Source organism: Microplitis demolitor, chromosome 4 (genome assembly GCF_026212275.2).
Source record: "Microplitis demolitor isolate Queensland-Clemson2020A chromosome 4, iyMicDemo2.1a, whole genome shotgun sequence".
Lineage (NCBI taxonomy): Eukaryota > Metazoa > Arthropoda > Insecta > Hymenoptera > Braconidae > Microplitis > Microplitis demolitor.
Window position 1 is genome coordinate 2,896,986 of NC_068548.1, and position 21,195 is coordinate 2,918,180.

The following is a 21,195-nucleotide window of genomic DNA, read 5'->3' on the forward strand; positions in this document are numbered from 1 at the left end:
CGTGACTACGCTATTCTGCATTGCGCTAGTTTTCTTCAAGAATGTCTGGTCAAATTTCTATGATTCCCTATAGAAAGTCGTCTAAAGTAACCATTTGACTCGTTATTCTCGGAAGAATCAGCCCTATTATTTTTCAGAAATCAATCGGATCTCAGGAAACCATGAATCTCAATTTTATCGTGACTACGCTATTCTGCATTGCGCTAGTTTTCTTTTAAGAATGTCTGGTCAAATTTCTATTATTTCCTATAGAAAGTCGTCTAAAGTAACCATTTGACTCGTTATTCTCGAAAGAATCAGCCCTACTATTTCTCAAAAATCAATCGGATCTCAGGAAACCATGAATCTCAATTTTATCGTGTCTACGCTATTCTGCATTTCGCTAGTTTTTTATCGAATGCCTGGTCAAATTTCTATGATTTTCTATAGTAAGTCGTCTAAAGAAACCATCTGACTCGTTATTCCTGGAAGAATCAGCCCTATTATTTCTCAGAAATCAATCGGATCTCAGGACACCATGAATCTCAAATTTTATCGTGACTACGCTATTCTCCATTGCGCTAGTTTTTTCATCGAATGTCTGGTGAATTCTCTTGTACTCTCTATAGGAAACCGTCCAACTATTAATTCCCAGTTAGCTCCTATTAGGCCACCAGTTAGCTCTAATACCACCAAATCCTTAAAATGCGCAATTTTCCTGTATCCCAGCAGTCAAAGAATCCCAGAAAGTATTACTTTCGAAAAAATCGATAAAAGAGTTCTATTCTTGTATGTTTTGGCGTCCAATTCACTGTCTGATTATATAAAATCGCCCAAATAAGCCCTCATTCGGCTTAAAAACCTCTAAATTCTTATTATACGCATATTTCCTTGTACCTCAGCATTCGAAGAATTACAGAAATTATGACTTCCGAAGGAATCAATAAGAGTTGTCTATTCTTGTATGTTTTGGGGTCTAATCTACTACGTGAATATATAAAATCACCCAAATAGGCCCCCAGTTAGCTCCTAGTAGGCCTTTAGTTAGCCACAATACGGCCAAATTCTTAAAATGCACATATTTCTCCCTACCTCAGCAGTCAAAGAATTCCAGAAATTACGTCTCTCGAAGGAATCAGTAAAAGTGGACTATTCTTGTATGAATAGAATCGACGTAGAAAATCTAATTATGGCTCTAGGAGGCTAAAAATATGTTCAGAAGTAGAATTCGATTCTCTAAATTTAAATTAGGCGGAGTATGAACTAAGAATCCATAAGAAACCCATGCAGAGGGTCTCCAGTGTTCAAAAATGGGTCAAGTCCAATTTTCTGGCCACGAAAATCGACGTAGAAAATCTAATTATGGATCTAAGAGGCTAAAAATTTATTTGGATACAGATTTCGATCTCCTGAATAGAAATCAAACGGAGTATGAACTAAGAATCCATGAGATATCTACGCAGAGTGTCTGTAAGTGTCAAGAATGGGTAAAAATCTCGATTTTGGCGACTCAAATCAACGTAGAAAATCTAATTACTGCTTCAGAAGGCTACAAATTTGTTTGGAAGTAGATTTCGATTTCCTGGATAGAAATCAGGCTCAGTATGATCTTAGATTGTATAAAGAAAAGATTGTAAAAAGAAAAATTGTATTAAAAAAAATAGAAAGCCATGCAGAGAGTCTGGGTGTCAAAAATGCGTGGAAATCTCATATATTATTTCAATAAAAATTTTCTATTTAAAAATAGTTATATTTAAATTACCTAAGATTATTTCCATGCTTTATTTTATATAGTTAGTTCAAGTTTAAAATATTTTGAATATTGTGGTTTCACCTACAAACATGTCAAGAAAATACATTTTTATCTATTGCTGTTAATAACTCAAATCTGCTGTGAAAAGTAAATTATATTTGTATCTTTTAGCTCTGAATCATTGAACATATGTATCACCAAATTTAAGTGTTATAAGAATTCGAATAATTGGGATGTGTGTCATCGTGATTTGGGTAATTGATACGTACAGGTAAACGGGATATGCGCAGTGATGACAAAATGTGGGTTTTTTTTATCCTTTCCTGCCATTACACTGCACGCTGACTTGATATGCGCGAAGAACACCTACCCCCCAAATGTGTTCGTTTTTCTTAAAAAAAAAATGTCGCTCATGCGCATGTGTCGATGCGCGGTTTTTGTGCGCACATTTACTTGAAGCGCAATTATTTAAATTATAAAGTTTTTGAGACTAGTATATTTTGAATTTTTTTTCATAATAAAATTTCTTACATAGTTTTAACATTAAATAATCAAGAGTAGGCCATATTAATTTCTTTTTTTACTTTTTTTTTATTTCTCGTATTATTTAATCGTCAGATTTAATTATTGACAATGAAAATATAATTAAGACTTAGAATATCTTAATGATACGAATAAAATTTTTTAATCAGGGAAAAACGCAAAATTCTTTATTACAAAACTGAAAATTATCAGGGAATTATGAAATGATACCGCAGTTAGCCGACGTCTAATATTTTTTTTATTTTTGTTAAACAATAGATTATAAAAAAAAAAAAGTATTTAAAAAAATTGCACCCATGGTTTTTAAAATTTTCTATATGTGCATATATTTAGTTTTTAATTTTTTGTCATCGATTTGATGAAAAACAAATCCAAAAATTACTAAGTGTCTGCTAACTTCAGGATCATAATTTTGAAATAACTTTTTTGTAGCCACCTTGTTTTCTTTTCTTAACGAATCTTTTGAATCTTTTTAAAAAATTTATCCAAAAAAAATGAATTTTTTCTTTACCCGTAAACATATTTTTTGTCATTGGCGGTAATATAAATTCAAATTCAGAGCAAGGCTATAAAATAAATTCTTACAATAATATTTCTCGATCACGTTCTCTTGTATTTAGTAACTAACCGACTGTTTTCGTAATTTAACTATACCGTGAACGACATGCAGATTACAATAAAACACTAGATTTTAATTTTAAATCTTACATACCTGTCACACTCTGCTCTATTAAAAATCATTTGTAATTAACTTATAACTTGGAGATTTAGTTGGGCATTAAAATAAAATTATTTAACTCATAAGTAGGGTAAGAGTACCATTACTCAGACCCAAACCAATAACCAGCCACCTCATGTAAAATTTTATCTATATATATTTTGAGTCAATGTTAAACTATAGGACCGGCTGGCTACTGGTTAGGGGCTGGGTACTGGTGCTCTTACCCTACATTATTTGCTTGTGTTAAGCTTAAATTTAACTATTATAAATTAATATAAAGTATTAAAAAAAAAAATATTACCACATCCATGTGTTTATGGAAGTAAAAGTTCACTCTAATACATTTAATATATAATTATTTCATACATTTTTCAAGATTATTTAGATTTACAATAACAATTTTTTGAAAATATATTTAATTATTAGTGACAAAAAAAAAAAAAATTTATTAATCAAAAATTAGTAGAATGAAATTAAAATATTTTCGATAAATCGATAATGATGAAATTCTCATTTGCTATATATATATATTTTATTTTATTTTAAATACAATTATCATCAACGCATTAAAAAACTGCGCCAAATTATTTCGCAAGGGCATTTTATTTATATTCTAATGTCTCAGGTCAATTTTAATTATTTTCATTGGAAATAATACTTCCATTTTAGTACATAGAACTTGCTCTACATTTTTAATGATTGTTTCTTTATTTTCTCTGCGGTTCTTTTCTTTCAATTATTAGAATTAGAACGATGAACTTCGATGCTATCGGTGAACTTTATCAATCGATAATTAATTTGAATTAATTTAAAAAAAAAATCAATTGTTGTCAAGTTGATGTAAGTTTTCAATATTGAGTTGGTTTTGATTCCATCCATGGTCAAGTTTCATTGGTATCGTGCATATGAAAAGTTTAACGTAAGTCGTCAGCTGATAATCATTCGCCTAAAATCTTCTGCGTAAATTTTTATCATCAATTACCTGTAATATGTTTAATAAATTAATAACATTCTTAAATTATATAATAAAATAAGAGCAAAAATTTTTCTTCCTATAAGTACTTACTTGAACTTCGATTATTTTAACGATGGCGCCTACGCTGCTTGTTCAGCGCTTTCGGCACTGGAAGGTCCGGTGTACATTTTCGATGATGCTGGAGAGCGTAATATGTAGACCCGAACTTCTCCGCACACTTTGGACATGTGTGGACCTGCCCTTTGCACTTCTTTTCGTGCTTGACGACTGCTGGTAGCTGCGAATGGCGCAACTTACACTTGTTGCAAAAGAAGCCACCTCCAAAGTGATGTATCCACACATGGTGCTTGATGTTGCAAGTTTTCTCATTAACGTTACATTGAGAGCAGTGATGTCTCCCTGCCCCGAGGTTTTGAATTATATTTTCCCACTGGATGGCAGAAAATCTCACCTTATTATAGACTTGATAGTACTTGCCATTGCAGGGCATAGCAGGTACTTTCAAGCCCATAATACCGACAGCCATATTGTCTGGATTGGAATATTCTGCCTCCCAATCATAGTTATCAATATAACCCTCACCATCGTCACCATCACCATCTCTCTCTGCCTCATTATCATTGTTGCCACCAGCATCATTTTCATTGTTGTCATTATCGTTATCATCATTATTACCACCAGCATCATTATCATTGTCATTACCATCATCGTTATTATTACCATCAGCACCATTATTGTCATCGTTACCTTCGTGGTCGAGATTTGTTTGTTCGACTGTTTGCAGGTCATTAATTCTAATTTTTTCATCAATCAATTCTTGTTCTTTGGCCTGCTTAAGCTCCTCATCACTACGGTTTACTGCAACTAGCCCTTTGTTTATCTGATGGTAGGTCTGTACCAGCTCGTTCGTGATCCTGGTCTGTTCAGTAATTTGCTCAGCCAGCTCAGTAAGTTGCTTATTCAGCCTAGCATTCTCCTCAAATAGAAAAACGTTCTGCTTTACTAATAGAGCTTCCCGCTTAACGAACAAAGCTTCTTGCTCAACAATTTTGAATTGAGCAGCCTGCAACTCTTCTTTCAATCTTTCCATTTCCTGATGGAGTTGCTCCGGCAAAGGGGAAGATTGGAGGCGTTGTTGCCCGCCTGGACGAGGAGAAAGCTTCAAAGATGGAACTATGGGGCTTCGCGAATCTCCTGGCCGATAACTAGGGTCTAGTACGGCGGATAGATTTGACAAAAAACTAATGACTTCATTGCTATTCCCGTAAGTTAAAGGACTAGCGGCGCAAACAATCAAAAATATATTTTCAAATCTAGTCCTGCTCTGAACCCTGTCAACTAACGGTTGAAAAATACTCTTTTCCCCCAGGGTATTGTACGCGTTACGGATTATTTCTGTGAACCGCTTTAAATTGGTCATTATAAACTGCGAATTAATTCTAAGAATTTGTTTAATGTCATCGTCTTCTTGCCAATCGTGCGCAACGGCGTTCTCCGTACCGGGCATATCGATGATAATAATTTTTCTTGAAGGCGTTATATCCTTGTTCCTCTACAATAATTAATTTTTTTTCTTTATTACTATTGATTACTTAAAAGTTTTTTTAATCTCGTACCCCGATTCCCCATGAAAAAAATTTATAAAAAAAATGTATGTTAAAATATAAACAATATATAAATATATATAAAATATGTATAAAAAATATATTTTAAATAGCTAACTTTTGGCCAATTTTCGTATATATTTTTTATATTTTAAATGTATTTCAAATTCATTTTTTATACATATTTTATATATATTTATATATTGTTTATATTTTAACATACATTTTTTTTATAAATTTTTTTCATGGGGGATTAAAATATGATAAAATCAAACGGCTTGTTTAGAATATATTATTAAAAAAAATTGACTAAAGAAAGTAATTTTTGTTATGACAATCATGACTACTATTGAATCGATCGAGCGATCTGCATGAGCTTCACGGCAATTTAGAGGACTTGTCGAGATTTAAATCTGATTCAATTTTGATACAAATCAGTGCAGCGATGTTAAATTTGTGAAACAACAATATGACAAAAATTTTAAATTTATAGCTAAGGAAATAAATTAAAAATAGTAAAATAGGGAAGTTACTGATTCTAATGATTTTGATGTACAAATAATTTGCCACGTAGAAATTTGAGACAGACTTTGAATTCTGATTATAATATGTCAACAGGTTGCCTTTGACAAATTATGAACAAGCAATTCAGTCAACCCCAACTTATCACGTTTCGTTATCAACCCTAATCTTGAGATTAATCGACCACGGAATCAAGATATTCTTGGGGAGGAGTTTAGGTTTTGAATAGGAGTTTCATAAAATCCATACTTAATGAGTGTCTACTTTAAGAAAGGAATATACATCCTAAATTTCAAGTCCATAGAACCTGTAGTTTCGGAGATCTCGTGATGAATAAGGAGTATTTCGCTTATATATATATATATATGTATATATATATATATATATATATATATATATATATATATATATATATATAAGCGAAATAAAAATTTTAAATTTGGAATTTTATATCTCCGTAATAACGTATTGTACAAATAAGTTCAGGATCAATTCATATAGGAAATTTAACTTAAAGTCCAATTTATGAAAAAATTTTTACATCTTGTTTACTTTTCCGAAGAAACTATCAGTCTTATCATAAAATGTCATAGGAACGTTTTCGTTAGTAATTCCATTTCTTACAAATTATGATGAATAAAGTTTTTCGAAATTCCGCATTGTTTTTTGATTGATTTTAAGAACTTGACATTGAAATGAAAATAACTAGAAAATAATGCGAAATTTCGATAAACTTTATGCCTCCTTATATGTAGAGAAAAACTTTATGCACTCTAATATGTATATTTTACAGAAGAAGAAACTTACCAACTCCAACCAAATAAACCCGCGCGACGATTGCCAGTTGTTGGCCGTTGCTATCCGGCTTTGAAATTTCTCGATATGGATAATATTGTCCAAACTGGTCCAGGTCAAATTCGAAATTCGTTCTTTGGACCCAACAAAATCGCCATGTGCCCATCTTTGGACTAGATCCAAAAAATATCCGTTCTTGAACTCCATCATTCTTTTGAATAAAAATTTATGTAACATTAATAAATATATACTATTAATATATATATGGTAGAAGAACCATTTGTCGCCACCGCCTTAATTTTGGACATTTAATATTTTATTTTAATTAATGAAAAAGTGTAAAATAAAATTTTTGCTTTAATAGTGGGATATAAGTATCTTCAATATAACATATTTAAAAAATTGATTAGTTTATTGGGTCTTTTAGAAATTATTTTATTTTAATTTTTCAACTGTCCAGAATTGGCCCTACAGTGGCCAAAAGGGGTACTTCTACTCTATCCTAGAGATGCGCAAATAATTCGAATCTACAAATTATAAGTATCAAATCGTATCGAATCAAATCATTTGATTCGAGCTTTACATCGAATGATTCGAATTTTTTTTTTAAATGACTTAAAGTTGTGATATTTTTTCACATCGCTTACAATTTTTGTTAGAGATTAATAGAACTGAGCCACGAATCTACAAGATAATTACTTTTAGTTACTTTAAAAAATCAAGCTCACCATTGAATAAAGAAAGAAATTTTGGAAAATTCAAAAGTGCGCACCTCAATTGTTTATTTTATTTTTGATCGTTTCTTTTATTTTGTTTTTTAGTAGTTTATAACATCAATTAATTTTTTTTTATGGATTCCCGGGTAAAAAAAAATCTTAAATTTGACTTGATTTAACTATATTTCCTTTGAAGTCATCGATATGCCGACAATTGTAGTCCACATTTTAACTTTTCAAACTTTTTTTGACTTAATATTGACTTAATCTTGACTTTTTTTAACTTTTTTGCCTTAGATTAGACTTTTTTTGACTTAAATTGTTTAGTTTCTTTTAATTTAACTTTCTTTGGCTTAAATTATTTCATTGCCTTAAATTTGACTTATTTTGTCGATTCGAAATCTAGTTCTATATTTGACTTAATTTTAACTTAAAAATTAAGTCAAATCGAATGTGGTTTTTATACTTATTTATTAATGAAACTAATTTAAAATGTGTACTGGCAAAATTATTCTAATAATACACCGAACCACCATCCGCACTCACATCAGAATCAAGATCAATCATCTAATGCTTCCAACATTTTTTTCAACTTTCGAATATTTATAATAATTATTTTTTTAATTAGTAATATTATTATTAAATATATTATTGTTATCATAACATTATGTCTAACTTCTATTACTAGTGCTACTACCATTAATGTCAACAACAACAACAACAACAACAATAATAATAATAATAATAGTGGTAGTAGTAAAAATAATATATTCGGCATAGTTATTAATGTTCATTATTATTATTATTATTATTATTATTATTATTATTATTATTATTATTATTATCATTATTATCATTATTATTATCATTATTATCATTATTATTATTATCATTAGTATCATTATTATCATTGTTATCATTATTATCATTATTATTATTATCATTATTATCATTATTATTATTATCATTATTATTATCATTATTATTATCATTATTATTATCATTATTATTATCATTATCATTATTATTATCATTATTATTATCATTATTATTATTATTATTATTATCATTATTATTATCATTATTGTTATCATTATTATTATCATTATTATTATCATTATTATCATTATTATTATCATTATTATTATCATTATTATCATTATTATTATTAACTATCGCTAATAATTATTACTACACTGTAAAAAGAGTGGTGTTAAAAATGGACTTATTTTAATTCCGCTCGATGTAAAAATGAAATTACACCGGTGTAGGAGGAGTAATTCACCGGTGTTAAAGCGGAGTAACCGGTGTAAAAGTGGAGTAATATTGGTGTTAAAGCAGAGCAACCGGTGTAAAAGCGGGGTTAACTGCGTCCGCTTGGAGAAATAACTTCAAAGATTATAAAACACAGAAAACTTCAGTTCTTCATGAAAATTAATAAAAAATTTTATTTATTAACAAGTATAGTGATCGAGTAAGTAAAAATATTCAAAAAATAAAATATTTTAACACCGGTAAAGAATATCTACACCGGCAGCAGCATTATTGTAACACCGATCTAGAATATTTACACCGGCGGCGGCGTTATTTTTACACCGCTTTCGGTGTTAAAATTTAACACCACTGATTTCAACACCTACACCGCTTGGAATTACCCCGGTAATTTTTTACAGTGTATGATTAATTATATGTTACTAAGTATAAGCATTATTTAAATTTGCGTTGTAACTGTCTAATTTTGTTTATTCTGACTTTAATGTAACTTTTTTGTCTTAAATCTGAATAAACTATATTTCAATTGAATCAATTTTGACTTGAATGTGACTTTTTTTGTCTTAAATCTAAAGGAAATACTGTCAAACTGAACCAGTTTTGACCTAAACGTGACTTATTTTGTCTTAAATCGATCCTAACTAAGCCACAAAAAGTCAAATCTAAATCAAATGTTATGGAGATTTTAGAGACTAAAAAAATTAAATTAATTGAAATTTGAAGGATTTTGACTTAAATTTGAGGTCATAATCAAGATTTTTTTTCGACCCGGGTTGTTATTCAACTTTTATGTATAAATAAAGAGGAGATAAACAAGACTTAATTACCTCATTTCAATGTTAGTGCCAGCAGGAAACCAAGATCGCGCCAGGCCGGGAAATTCACATCCTTCTCTTCCAAAGACGGTGGAAGTCTTTCCTGACCCACTGCGCCCAAACAGTAAAATCATTGGCTGCGTCTCCTCCTGTGTCTCATCTCTTACCTCCGCTTTTAAAAATTTTAATGTCTCTTCGGGAGACGTAGAAATTTTGGCAACGGTGAGACACATTTCACCCCGTTTTATGGTGTTTTCATCTTTTTTTATCACTATTGAATGCGGGTTTGAAAAACCATCTTCGAATGTTTGGAAGATGATTTTCAAATTTCTGAAAAATAGCAAAAAAAACTTAATTCATAATTTCTGCCGCAAAGTTGAAATAAAAAAAAAATATTAAAGATAATTTGGATACCGTCTGATTTTCAGTATAAGAAACTGTATAAAAGTATCCGCAACTAGTGAATTATCTAAAGAGAATGTTTGTTACATTTTTTGAACATTTTCTCGCATACAACATTGAATTTAAAAGTACATAAGAAGCTGGGCTTCAATATAGTATGTAGTTATTTTACAGTAATTCTAAAATAAGAAATAGGTTATTGTGTGACAAGGGATGAAACGAGACAATTTCAGACTTGGGGTAAAGTTGGCTGCCCGGGCCATGGAGGAGGGCTGACATCACCCGCAGTCTAAAATCGTGTTTTATTCTGAATCACACACCGTATTTTTTTTCATGATTATCTGCATCGGAAGTGTACCTATGCCGAACTTACTACGTTCTACAAAGTTAATGATGTCTAATTCTAAATTCGTGATTATTTAAACAAAATTTTTAAATCCAAATACAGGAATGTGGGTAGTCAAATGAACGGAAATCGGTTATTACAGTGTTTGTTTTTCAAAAAAAAAAAAAAAAAGTACGAAGATTGAAAATTAAAATTTGAATTTTGAATCGCCTTAAAATTTTTCGTTGGATTATAAATACTGGGAACATATAAAGAAACTTCCGTTAGTTTGAGTACCCACATACCTGTATTCAGATTTCAAAAATTTTTGGAAATAATTTGGAATTTAGAGGAGGATACCAGCAACTCGTCAAATTCACCGCTTGTGGCAAATCCCTCCACTCGGAATTTAAGACTAATCACACAATTATAATTTGTTTTCATCAGAACTCCGTTTTTTTATGCAAAACATTTTCAAATTTGAGTTTTGAATGATACAAAAATTTTTTTTCGGATTATAAATACTACGGACATGAAAAATAACCGATATCCCTTAGTTTGAGTACCCACATGCCTACATTTAGATTTCAAAAATTTTTGAAAATAATTTTGAATTTGAAAGAAAAATAACAGCTTTTCTTCAAATTAACCACTCGTAGGATATTCCTCAACTCGGAATTTAAGACTAATCACACAATTATAAACTGTTTTCATCAGATTTATAAAGTAATATTAAAACTTACTTATCGTCACTTGCCGACGCCATAGCCAATGTTCACGGACGAAACAATAAAACAAAAATACTGTTCCCTTATAACAAAGAACCTTAACTTTTTGAAAAAAAAAAAAAAAAAAAAGAAACACTTTTTTCTCGAAGCAGCACAAAAAATATAAAATGGTTCTATATTTAAAGAAAAAAAATTGTTTTCAAAAAAAAAATCACTTGTTTTTCAAAAAATATAAACACTTATTTTAAAAAAAAAAACTAAAAACGAAAACTGATTTTTCGAAAAAAAAAAATCAAAAAAATCAATTTATTCACATAAAATAATAAAATATTGTCTTATGCCAAAAAAAGAAAAAAAAAGTATTTTAGTCAAAAAAAAAAAAAAAAAAACACTTGCTTTTGAAAAAAATAATTTAATATCTTTCGAAAAAAAACTCAAAAATAATAATAGTGTTTTTTATTCAAAGAAATGTAATTGTTGAAAAAAAAAAAACACGTGTTTTTAAACGAAACTGAAACCAAAAAGAAGACACTGATTTTTCAAAAAAAATCGCTTTTTTTATTTAAATAAAAAAATTAAAAAGTAATTAATTTTTTATGATAAAAAAAATTGTTATTTAAAAAAGAAACACTTTTATTTTTTAAAGGAAATAATGCAGATATAACTTTTTTCACGCAGGAAGCTTGAAGCACGGTTTTTATCTAATATAGACGTGGCCGGAAGTAGATTGGATTTCATATTACTTATTACGTAACCCAGACCGTTTTCATTCAAAATTCCACTAATAAGCGAGCACCGTTAGAGGTTCGACCGATAAAAAAATTTGCGACTGAACGCAAGTGGCGCAATCATCCTGTACTAAAAGGTGGCGAATTATTTTATCACAATTTGACGATTAGTCGTTCATATACGATGCCCTCAATAAAAAATTTTGCCTTTTTTTTGAGTGAGCGGCTTTTTTAAAACATCAAAACAAGCAATTTTAACTGGAGATCATGGCAAACTTGATTAAGAGTTCTCTTAATTAAGAGTTCTTGAAGACTCCATAAATAGGACGTCAGTTTTTTGATGTCTAAATGTATTCTTTTTTAAACTTCTTTATAAAGCCAAAATTAAGAGATCCTTAAAAACGTCATGGTAAATTCATAATAAAGTCTTATTTACGAAGTCAGAAAAAAGAACTCTTTGAGAACTCTTTTTAAAGACGTCTTACTGAGTTCGCTAGGTGGCTCATTCGACATCTTGAGAACTTCTTAAAGACTTCTTTAAGATGTTGATGAGACGTCCAAATCATAAATAGGAACTCATTCAGAACTCATTAAGACGTCATTTTGCTATCTGAGTTTCCCACAAATATATCAATTACTCATCACAAATAAATGATATATTATTAATATATAATATTCAGATAAAAATACTAACATTCAAAATAGTAATTTTTTCATTTATGATTAAAACGTGAATGATTACAAAACATAAAATTTATTATTTGGAATGTTAAATTTCCCCATATTGGCACCCAGGTTCTGAGTTATAATTTCAAACACTAATTTTTAAAGTTTATTTTTTTCTGTGTAGCTAATAAAAATTTATGTATAATCAGAATTAGAACAATATGTGATCAAATTTAATTATATTAAGTTGATGTATGTTTATTTGTAATTCGATGTCGATTCGTACATGGGTATAAATAAGTTTCTAGATAAAAAAATTTGATTATGCCTATCTTATTGATTCTATTCTAACTTACATACAAAATTTTAACTTATGTAAAAAAAAAAAATTACAAAGTTAAATTGGCGCAGGAACCGCAGTTATATTCAGACCACTGGAATAAAGAAAAAAAAATAAACAAGAATAAATACAATAATTGGCATGTGGTCCAATTTCGAAGATCGCTAATCAGGAAAAAAAAGTACAAAATTTTTTTAGTAAATTTTAAACAATTGGAATAATGACAACAGGAGGTTTGATTATTTTTTTTTTCTATTCAATCATTTGTCTGTCAATAGACATAACCTCAAAGATGAAACTAAAGTAATATTACTAATAAAGTTTCCAATAATATCAATTTATAAAAAAATTTGTTTAAATCAACATCATGTCATTCAGCCCATTTTATTGTGTGCTCATTTTGATTTTAATTAAATTATTATTTTTTGATTAGAGAATGAAAGAAGTACCGTCAACAGCAATACGTATCGTACGTGGTTTCATTGCTGATGGATCTGACACACTAGAATATTGTCTAGTTGTTTTATGTCGACATTGGTGACTAAATGAAAAAGACATTTTCTTGGTCTTAGAGTACCTGCAGCAGGAATTAGAAAAATTTTTGATACTCTGGAAAATGCCATCATAAATCCATAATAATGGTATGCTCTGATTAAGTTATGCTACTTTTATTTTTTTACGACTTAAAATCATCTGTAAGGAGTTGGGTCTTACCTCAGTTATTAAGGATTCCGATGGTTTAAAATTAGCCCATATAACAATTTTACAGTAATCATGGGAAAACCTAGTCATCAATACATTGGTTGTCCACGTCTATATTACTATGGATATTGCAACAAAGTTTTGCATTGCAAGATGTTTAAGACATGTTAATACAGTTTCTTGGGCCAATCTTGCACCAGAAATTACTTGTAGATACTAACGTAATGTCTTGTTGCAGATCTCTGCTTAAAAAATGTCATGTTACACAATTTACCCATCTCGCTTTTATTTCTGTCACTTGACTTCCGTTGCTAGCGAACGCCACAGCAACTTTTTAATTTTTATTAATATCTCATTTTATAGTTAGTATAAGCTACATTGTCTTGCTTGCTTTTGAAATCCTCAAGATTTACTTAAACATACTTTTAAATGTTTTTGTCAATCTTCGTTCAATTATTTGTTTAAAGTGTAACCATTGATTAAGCCATTGTAATCCAAATCTTTTGTTCTATTTACTATGAGCTGATATGTATTTTTTTTAACTTCCCGTTAAGAAAATTGCAAATTTTCAAAAATTCGGGAAGTTATTGGTTTCAGTCCGATTTTCGAAAATCGAATTTCTAAGAGATCTTGAGGTTTTGAGGTTCTAGGAAGCTTTCCTGACTAATTTCACGATGATATCCGAGTGTATGTACGTACGTACGTATGTAAATATCTATAACTTTTGAACGGATGAACTGATTTTGATCGTCAAGGTGTCATTCGACGCGGCTTGCCAATATCTAAAAGCTGAAAAAAATCGAGCTTGATCGGTAGGGCTTGTTCAGAGATATTCCAAAAATAAACTTTTTTCAAAAATGTTTTCTTTGGATAACTTGTAATGTGCTCGATAAATTAATTCCAAAATCAACTGGGCTCTGAAGCTTTATAAGCCGCGTCGAATGCCACCTCAAACATCAAAATCGGTTAATTCTTTCAAGAGAAACCGTTGTCGAAAGAATTAAAAAAAAAAATTTTTTAGTATTATCGAAATTTCTCAAAAACGACTCGATAAATCAATTTCAAAATCTGATCAGTTATAGAACTCAATAAAATGCATCGATTGCTACCTTAACCGTCTCAATCGGTTTATTCGTTCGTAATATATCGTTTGAGAAAAAATGGTAAAAAAAAGTTTTTTTTTCGAAAACAAAGGCATACAAAAGTATTTTCAAGCTTGAAAATGTATCCATAACAGTTTTTCGAGCTCAAGGAGCTCGAAAACGGCTTAAAGTGTTGGAGCTGGCCCGCAGGGTCAACTGACAGATCGATTTTTTTTTAGTGAGAAACTCCTTTCTATTTCGGCTGATAGGTTTTTTCTTTTAAGTCAAGTAGTTGCTATTTTATTAAATGAACTTTCAGTAAACTTTGAATTTGTTATTTTTATTGCTTTTCTTTCAAGAAATCTTTCGATGGCCAATATATTTCGCTATTATTTTATTTGAATAATGTTTATATTTTGTCTAATAATTTTATTTTACTCCAGCCGGTGGTACTGCTGCAAATTTTTATTTTTCATCTTAATGCTGTGGCTACTTATGATTTAGAAAAATAAATACCCATTATTTTTAAAATTGATGAGTGGGATAATAGAAGAAGAGTACAGCGATTTATTATTTGGAATCCTGTCAGCCGATGCTAGAGTATTAAACTATTGAGATAATTGCTTCAAAAATAAAATACAGGTAAAATAGTTTTTTTAAATCAATTGCATTTATTGGTTTTATACTAATTACAATATTTGCTTTACAGATTTTTATGAGATAACGACTGGAATCATTTTACAATATATATTTTATAAATTTAAAATTAATTTGAATACTTGAGTTGAATATTATAACACGGTTAAATATTATCTATACAAAAAATATTAACGTGAGACAAGAGCACATTTATTATTGATTTGATAAAGAACGAGGTTAAAATTTAAATTATTGTTGTGTAATTCAAATAATTTTATTTTATATATTTAACATATAGAGTAAAAGTACTATTTGTGCCCACTGTTACCTTCTTGTACATTTAATCTTTTATTTTAATAAATAAAAAAGTATTATAAAAATTTTCGATGTATATAGTCAGTCATTACTATTTTCAACATTATTTTAAATATCTGATATATTTTTCCTCCTAACATACAGTTATATATAAATTCTACCTGAGGCAAATGTAGATTCGACAACGCCGCAGTGAACTCAATGATTCATTAAATCTCTCCTTACTGACAATTACATTCCGGCGTTGCCACTTTTACTTTGCCAGATGTCCAACTGGCAAACTGATCGTAAGCTATTTAAATTATCTACTTTTAAAAAATCTCAAAGAATTTTATCGAAATATTTATTTAATTTAAGTTCTATTAATTTACTAATTTCATTTGTTTAAATTCTGAGACACAGAGAAAATATTATTTTCAACGGAAATTAAATAATATTTAAAGTATATTACTCACAATTTTTTTACTTATTATTTCTTTCAAGTTTCTCGAATTTTTATTAGCACTAGTAATTATTATGTTTGATTTCATTATTATATTAATTAATAAAACAAATAATAAAATTTCAAGGCTTTCAATTATAAATAATTAATTATTAATTTAATCAAGATAAAAATTGGAAATAATTTTAATGAAAAAATTATTATTTTATTTATAAATTTATAATTTTACTGTTGACCTAATCGGATCGATGTCAAGTCTGAACTGGACTTAGTTTGTTCGATTGTACTACGTTTCAGTATGCTCGGAATAACTTTATGCGCGCGCAAATCACAGGGGTTTTTATCATCAGTCCCCTATTCACTTACATTAGCAAAAATATCTTTGTAATAGTCTAGGCGCTGTATGTATTATCTTTCCGTATGTGTTGTATCTCCTATGCTAGAGTAAGGTTTTGTTTTTATATCTTTTGACCCATAGAACCCGAATGTCGCATTATTTTTTAAATAAAATCCCGAATTCAATTATTTTAACAATAGCTTAAAATTATTTTTTTGAGGATCAGACATTTCTTTTTAGACATCTTCAAACTTACTATTTTGTACAGAGGGGAACAAGCTCATCAATTGTTGACAGCTTGCAGTGAATCATTCATCTGGAACATAGGGTAACACTTTCTTATGACGAATTAAAAGTTCTCATTAACAAATATCCAGAACTTGTATTAAATATTTAAATTGGCACATGTTGAAACTTATTTTATTTATTTATTTATAAAAAGACCCAACAGCTATATGGCCAATAACAGCATCACAATACGATAAGTATAACAAAATGATGATGTGACATCGAGTATTAGTCTCAAAAAAAAAAAAAAAAAAAAAAATTATAAGATAATTCATTATAATTAGTCTTCCAAAAAAGAAAAATAAAAACAATAATATTGGAATATAATAGAAAAAGATAAAAAAAAAAAAAAAACATTAAAATTACATTATTAGAAAACAAACTATTAGAGTATATAGTTACCTATATCAATATCCTTATCAATAACTAAATTGTTCCCAGCTGGCCTCTGCCTGCAAGTTACTTAAATTTTTCTCAAATCACCACTGTGACGCCATCTATTAACTATACTCGAAACTTCTTTACCATTTCTTACAGACGGTAAAGGTTGCATTCGGGATCTTGAGCTTCGGGAGAATGAGCCTCACCCGGCCTTTAGTATAACATTCGAAAAGAGTTACGCGCAAGCGTGTCCGCGCATTTAAATAGGCGGTAATATGCAAGTTTCGGGAAATTTTTTAGTTTGAAAAATTCTTTGATACTCTGTCTTAGTTCACTTGTAAATCGACTTTGTATAAGAATTTCAAAAAATGAAAGGACGTAGAATAAATGGTTCAACTACTAGATAAAATTATTTCACATACTGTAATTTTTTTATCAAAATGCTAAATTCATGAAAAAACTATACATACATATTTTATAAAAATATTTACATTGTAAAAAAAATTAACGTTAATCCCACAAACAGGATATATAAAATCGAATTTTAAAAGCTTTTATAAAGTTTTTTGTTTGATTGTTCAATTTCTTTTAACTTTGTTTAAAATAGATTTTTGGTATGAATCATAGTTATTATACATTCTTAATTAAGCTTGATGTAACAACTAACTGAAAGTAATTGACAATTCAATATTTAAATTCCATAGCAGTTTTGCTTTGCTTACTAGTTAGAGTGTTTTTCTAATCAAATAAAATTTACAATTTAATTCAAGTCATACTTTACAGAAAATACTGTATCTTTTCACAACAAAAAACACATATTTCTATTTTTTATATAAATTTTTTGGTCCACGCGAATAGTATACATTTTACCGTGTTTTTCTTTCCTTAATTTAAAAATTTTGATGAAAGCACTGGATTTATTGACATTTATCGATTTTCGATAACTTATAAAATGAGCATAAAAAATTCGAAGTCCACACATTTATCGCAGAATATATATATGAGACCCAGTATCCGATCAGGAACTAGTATCCAATCAGGGAACTAGAATCTGATCGAATACTAGGTCTTTTATCTTATTACCAATTTAAAATCATGTGATGTGTAATTTAAAATCATGATATTTTTTTATACCCTCTTAGGTTTTGAAACTATGGCGTATTCACTATTATTATAAACTTTATGTTTGGGTTCAGGCTGAGCAGCTTTTTTTCTTATAACACCATACCCTCGACTGCTGCTATCAGCAAGAACATCTTCAACAACATCATAATCATTCCATGAAGGAATCGATTTTTCTACTGAAGTCGAGTTACTGTTATAACATGATAGAAAATTTTCCGAATTATTCGCTACAGTTGGAACTTTGTATCCAGAATTATTATTTCCTTTATACAAAGAGCCGATATGCTGGAGTTTGTCATAATCAGCAGGAGATTCCAAGTTCAGGGATAGATTATAATCAGATGTTGGTACTGATGCTATTGTAGATGAGCTGCTACTCTCAGTAATTATCGTTTCATACTGGAAATTATAACTTTTATCATCATCATTTAAATTTCCACAATCGATACCTAGATCTTCATCAGTTTCGTTATTATTATAGTGACTGTCGCTAATACTTTGATCTTCTTTAATACTTTTCATCTTCCTGGCAAGTTCAAGATTTTTCATAACTGAATTTATTTGCTCAGGATTTGATTCAGACAATAAATAGTTTGAATCTCGTTTTTCATTGTGAGGAATAGTATCGAGTCCGTGCGTTTTCCATGCGTTATTTCGAACCTCAACTAAATCATAAGAATTTGTTTCATCTTCTTTTGATTCTAAACTAGCGATTGCAATCTCGAATTTAGAAGAAGAACAATAATTTTGTTTTTTATATTTTACGTCAGATGTATTCAGAGATTCCGTATCGGCAAATTTTTCATGTGTCAAATTAGGATCGATGTATTTTCTAGGAGGTTTAGTAGGCTTCGGTTTAACCATAGGCGGAGATCTTATCAAGGATACTGATTTCGAACTGGATGTTGATGAATACGAATAAAATACCAGAGGCTTCTGAGAAGTTTGTGATTCTGGAATATCTTCATCGCCTAAATTTAATGAGCTAAAATTAGAAGACAGTGGAAGCGGAGATCTCGAGCCAGCTTCCATGGTCAAAGCAGCTTGATACTGAACGTCACTACAATCTAATCCAAGTGAAAGAGATCCATGTTCAGGAATCTCGTTATTTTTCAACAATTTTTTCATGTATTTCATCCTAGAAGAAATGCACCGAAAAATTTCTTGTTGGTTACTGTGCTCTAATTTAAAAGATCCCTCGCCAGACACACATTTTCGTCCAGCCTCAAACGTAAACTTTCCATCTCTGTATCCATATTTTCTAATATATCTGTATGGCCAGACAAAAAGAACTGTGTCGTTGTCGATAAGCTTCAAGTCTGTTGTAGAAATCACGAGAGTGTAATTTTTAGGGTCTAATCGGCATCGTTTTGATGCTTCAGTCTCCACGAGCTTAACTGAAAAAACTCCTTCATTACTGGCACAATACAGATCGTTGTCTTCTTCGATTGTTTGAATTGAAGCGTCGTCTCTAAATGCAACTTGTTGGAAGACGTTTATCCAGTCACAAGTCTCAGCTTCAGTAAAACAACCAAAATGATAGTCATTTGTTTTAGTTATCACCTGTTTCAAAATAAATAATTGAAATGATTTCAAAAAAATTAATTTGACTACAAGACTAAATATCCATGGCAAAATATTTACGTCAAAATTATCTACGAATCTTAATACTTATACCAAAAATATCCATGAGACATAAAATCCACTATCTATATTTCCCTATCCAAAAACTCCCATAAGATCTAATCAAATGGATCAAAAATCGCATAGAAACCGATACAACATTGGATTTTATGCAGTTTTTGATCCATTTAAATAAATTCTATGGGAACTTTTGAATAGGGTTGTCGTGTTATCCTTTTTTCAGGAATTTTGTGTCGATTTTATGACTCATAGATATTTTTTATGTGATTTTAAAATTCGAGAATTTTTACGTGAATATTTTACCGCGTAATTCTTTTTACAGGAAATTTGTATGGATTTTATGTCTCGTGGATATTTAGCCCTGTCACTAATTAATTTATACATGACAACATATTCAATAAATACTAACTTCAAAAACTTTTGGTTGACAACTCAATCCAATTTTAATACACGCTTCTAACGTAATAATTCTAGGCGAATTTTGTTTATTAACAAAATCTTCCTTACAGTCCCATATTTCTAACCTCGCAATTCCAGATTTGCTTGCTTTAAACAATTGACAGTATCGTTTATGCCACGTTTTCTAAAACAAATGAATAAAAAATATATTTCTCCCAGTTTAAATTAATTTATTAATAATATTTTATTCAAATTTAAACCTTAAGTTGACTCAGAACTCCTTGGGGAGGAAAAAGTAAAAGTCCTCGTTTAATAGGTTCTTCAATTTCCATGACTACACTAAAACTTGTTTGGTTTTTTTACTTGCAACCCATAACTTGACCTTTTACTTTCAAAAAATTACCTGACATAAGCAAAAATTAAATAACAATACGTGAACTTTTGAAAAAAAATTTACATTTAATAAAAAAAAATAAATTACTACAAAAGTCACTTAGTCTTTGAACATTTTTTTAACGAACTGTATGTATCTTAAATAATTTTAGTTACAAAATATACTGTTGCAATTGCTCGTAGTTTGGACCGTGTAATTGAACTCTAATTTAAGAAGGAAAAAACAATCACGACAATGACATCCAATTAGAACTTGATAATTTTATAAGCTGCTATATTTCGTTTCAGGACAAAAATGACTTATCTACTGAGCAAAAAATTTATCTTTTAAATACATATGTGTACATATATATATTTACAATCTATGAATGTGTAAATAATTACTCATCGCGGTTGTATTAAACCACATCCTCAATATCTATTGAGTTTATTAATTAAATGATGCCTATAAGAACGAAAATTTTTAAAAAATATGAGTGTGATATAGTAGATATGAGACAATTAATAAGTTTTAAATAAATAAATTAAAATAATGAAATTTAAAAAAATGCGCGTACTGATTT

General features: G+C 29.4%; 2 protein-coding genes and 2 long non-coding RNA genes across 5 annotated transcripts; 1 reads left to right on the forward strand and 3 right to left on the reverse strand.

Moving 5' to 3' along the window:
- Positions 1–3,487: 3,487 nt before the first annotated feature.
- Positions 3,488–11,269, reverse strand: LOC103570193 (hypothetical protein). 2 transcript variants are annotated; one of them, XM_008547841.2, is made up of 5 exons: positions 11,167–11,269; positions 9,709–10,026; positions 6,906–7,104; positions 4,063–5,524; positions 3,488–3,978 (listed from the first exon to the last, which is right to left on the reverse strand). In XM_008547841.2, exons 1-4 carry the CDS (start codon positions 11,187–11,189, stop codon positions 4,079–4,081), a joined length of 1,986 nt encoding a protein of 661 aa, XP_008546063.1. In that variant the 5' UTR covers positions 11,190–11,269; the 3' UTR covers positions 3,488–3,978; positions 4,063–4,078. The 2 variants fall into 2 exon arrangements, with proteins under 2 accessions (XP_008546063.1, XP_008546064.1); XM_008547842.3 differs by lacking the exon at positions 11,167–11,269 and adding an exon at positions 10,111–10,310.
- Positions 11,270–12,953: 1,684 nt separating this feature from the next.
- Positions 12,954–15,462, forward strand: LOC103570192 (uncharacterized). The gene is made up of 4 exons (XR_548965.2): positions 12,954–13,118; positions 13,319–13,526; positions 15,113–15,311; positions 15,379–15,462. It is a non-coding gene; the product is annotated as an uncharacterized LOC103570192 (long non-coding RNA).
- Positions 15,463–15,826: 364 nt separating this feature from the next.
- LOC128667564 (uncharacterized) lies at positions 15,827–17,160 on the reverse strand. Its single transcript, XR_008403497.1, has 3 exons — positions 17,093–17,160; positions 16,079–16,718; positions 15,827–15,915 (listed from the first exon to the last, which is right to left on the reverse strand). It is a non-coding gene; the product is annotated as an uncharacterized LOC128667564 (long non-coding RNA).
- A 405-nt stretch (positions 17,161–17,565) lies between these two features.
- LOC103570191 (docking-like protein) lies at positions 17,566–20,923 on the reverse strand. The gene is made up of 4 exons (XM_008547840.3): positions 20,721–20,923; positions 20,500–20,642; positions 20,250–20,423; positions 17,566–19,759 (listed from the first exon to the last, which is right to left on the reverse strand). The coding sequence occupies exons 2-4, from the start codon at positions 20,569–20,571 to the stop codon at positions 18,200–18,202; spliced, it is 1,806 nt and encodes a 601-aa protein (XP_008546062.1). The 5' UTR covers positions 20,572–20,642; positions 20,721–20,923; the 3' UTR covers positions 17,566–18,199.
- Between the last annotated feature and the right edge of the window lie 272 nt (positions 20,924–21,195).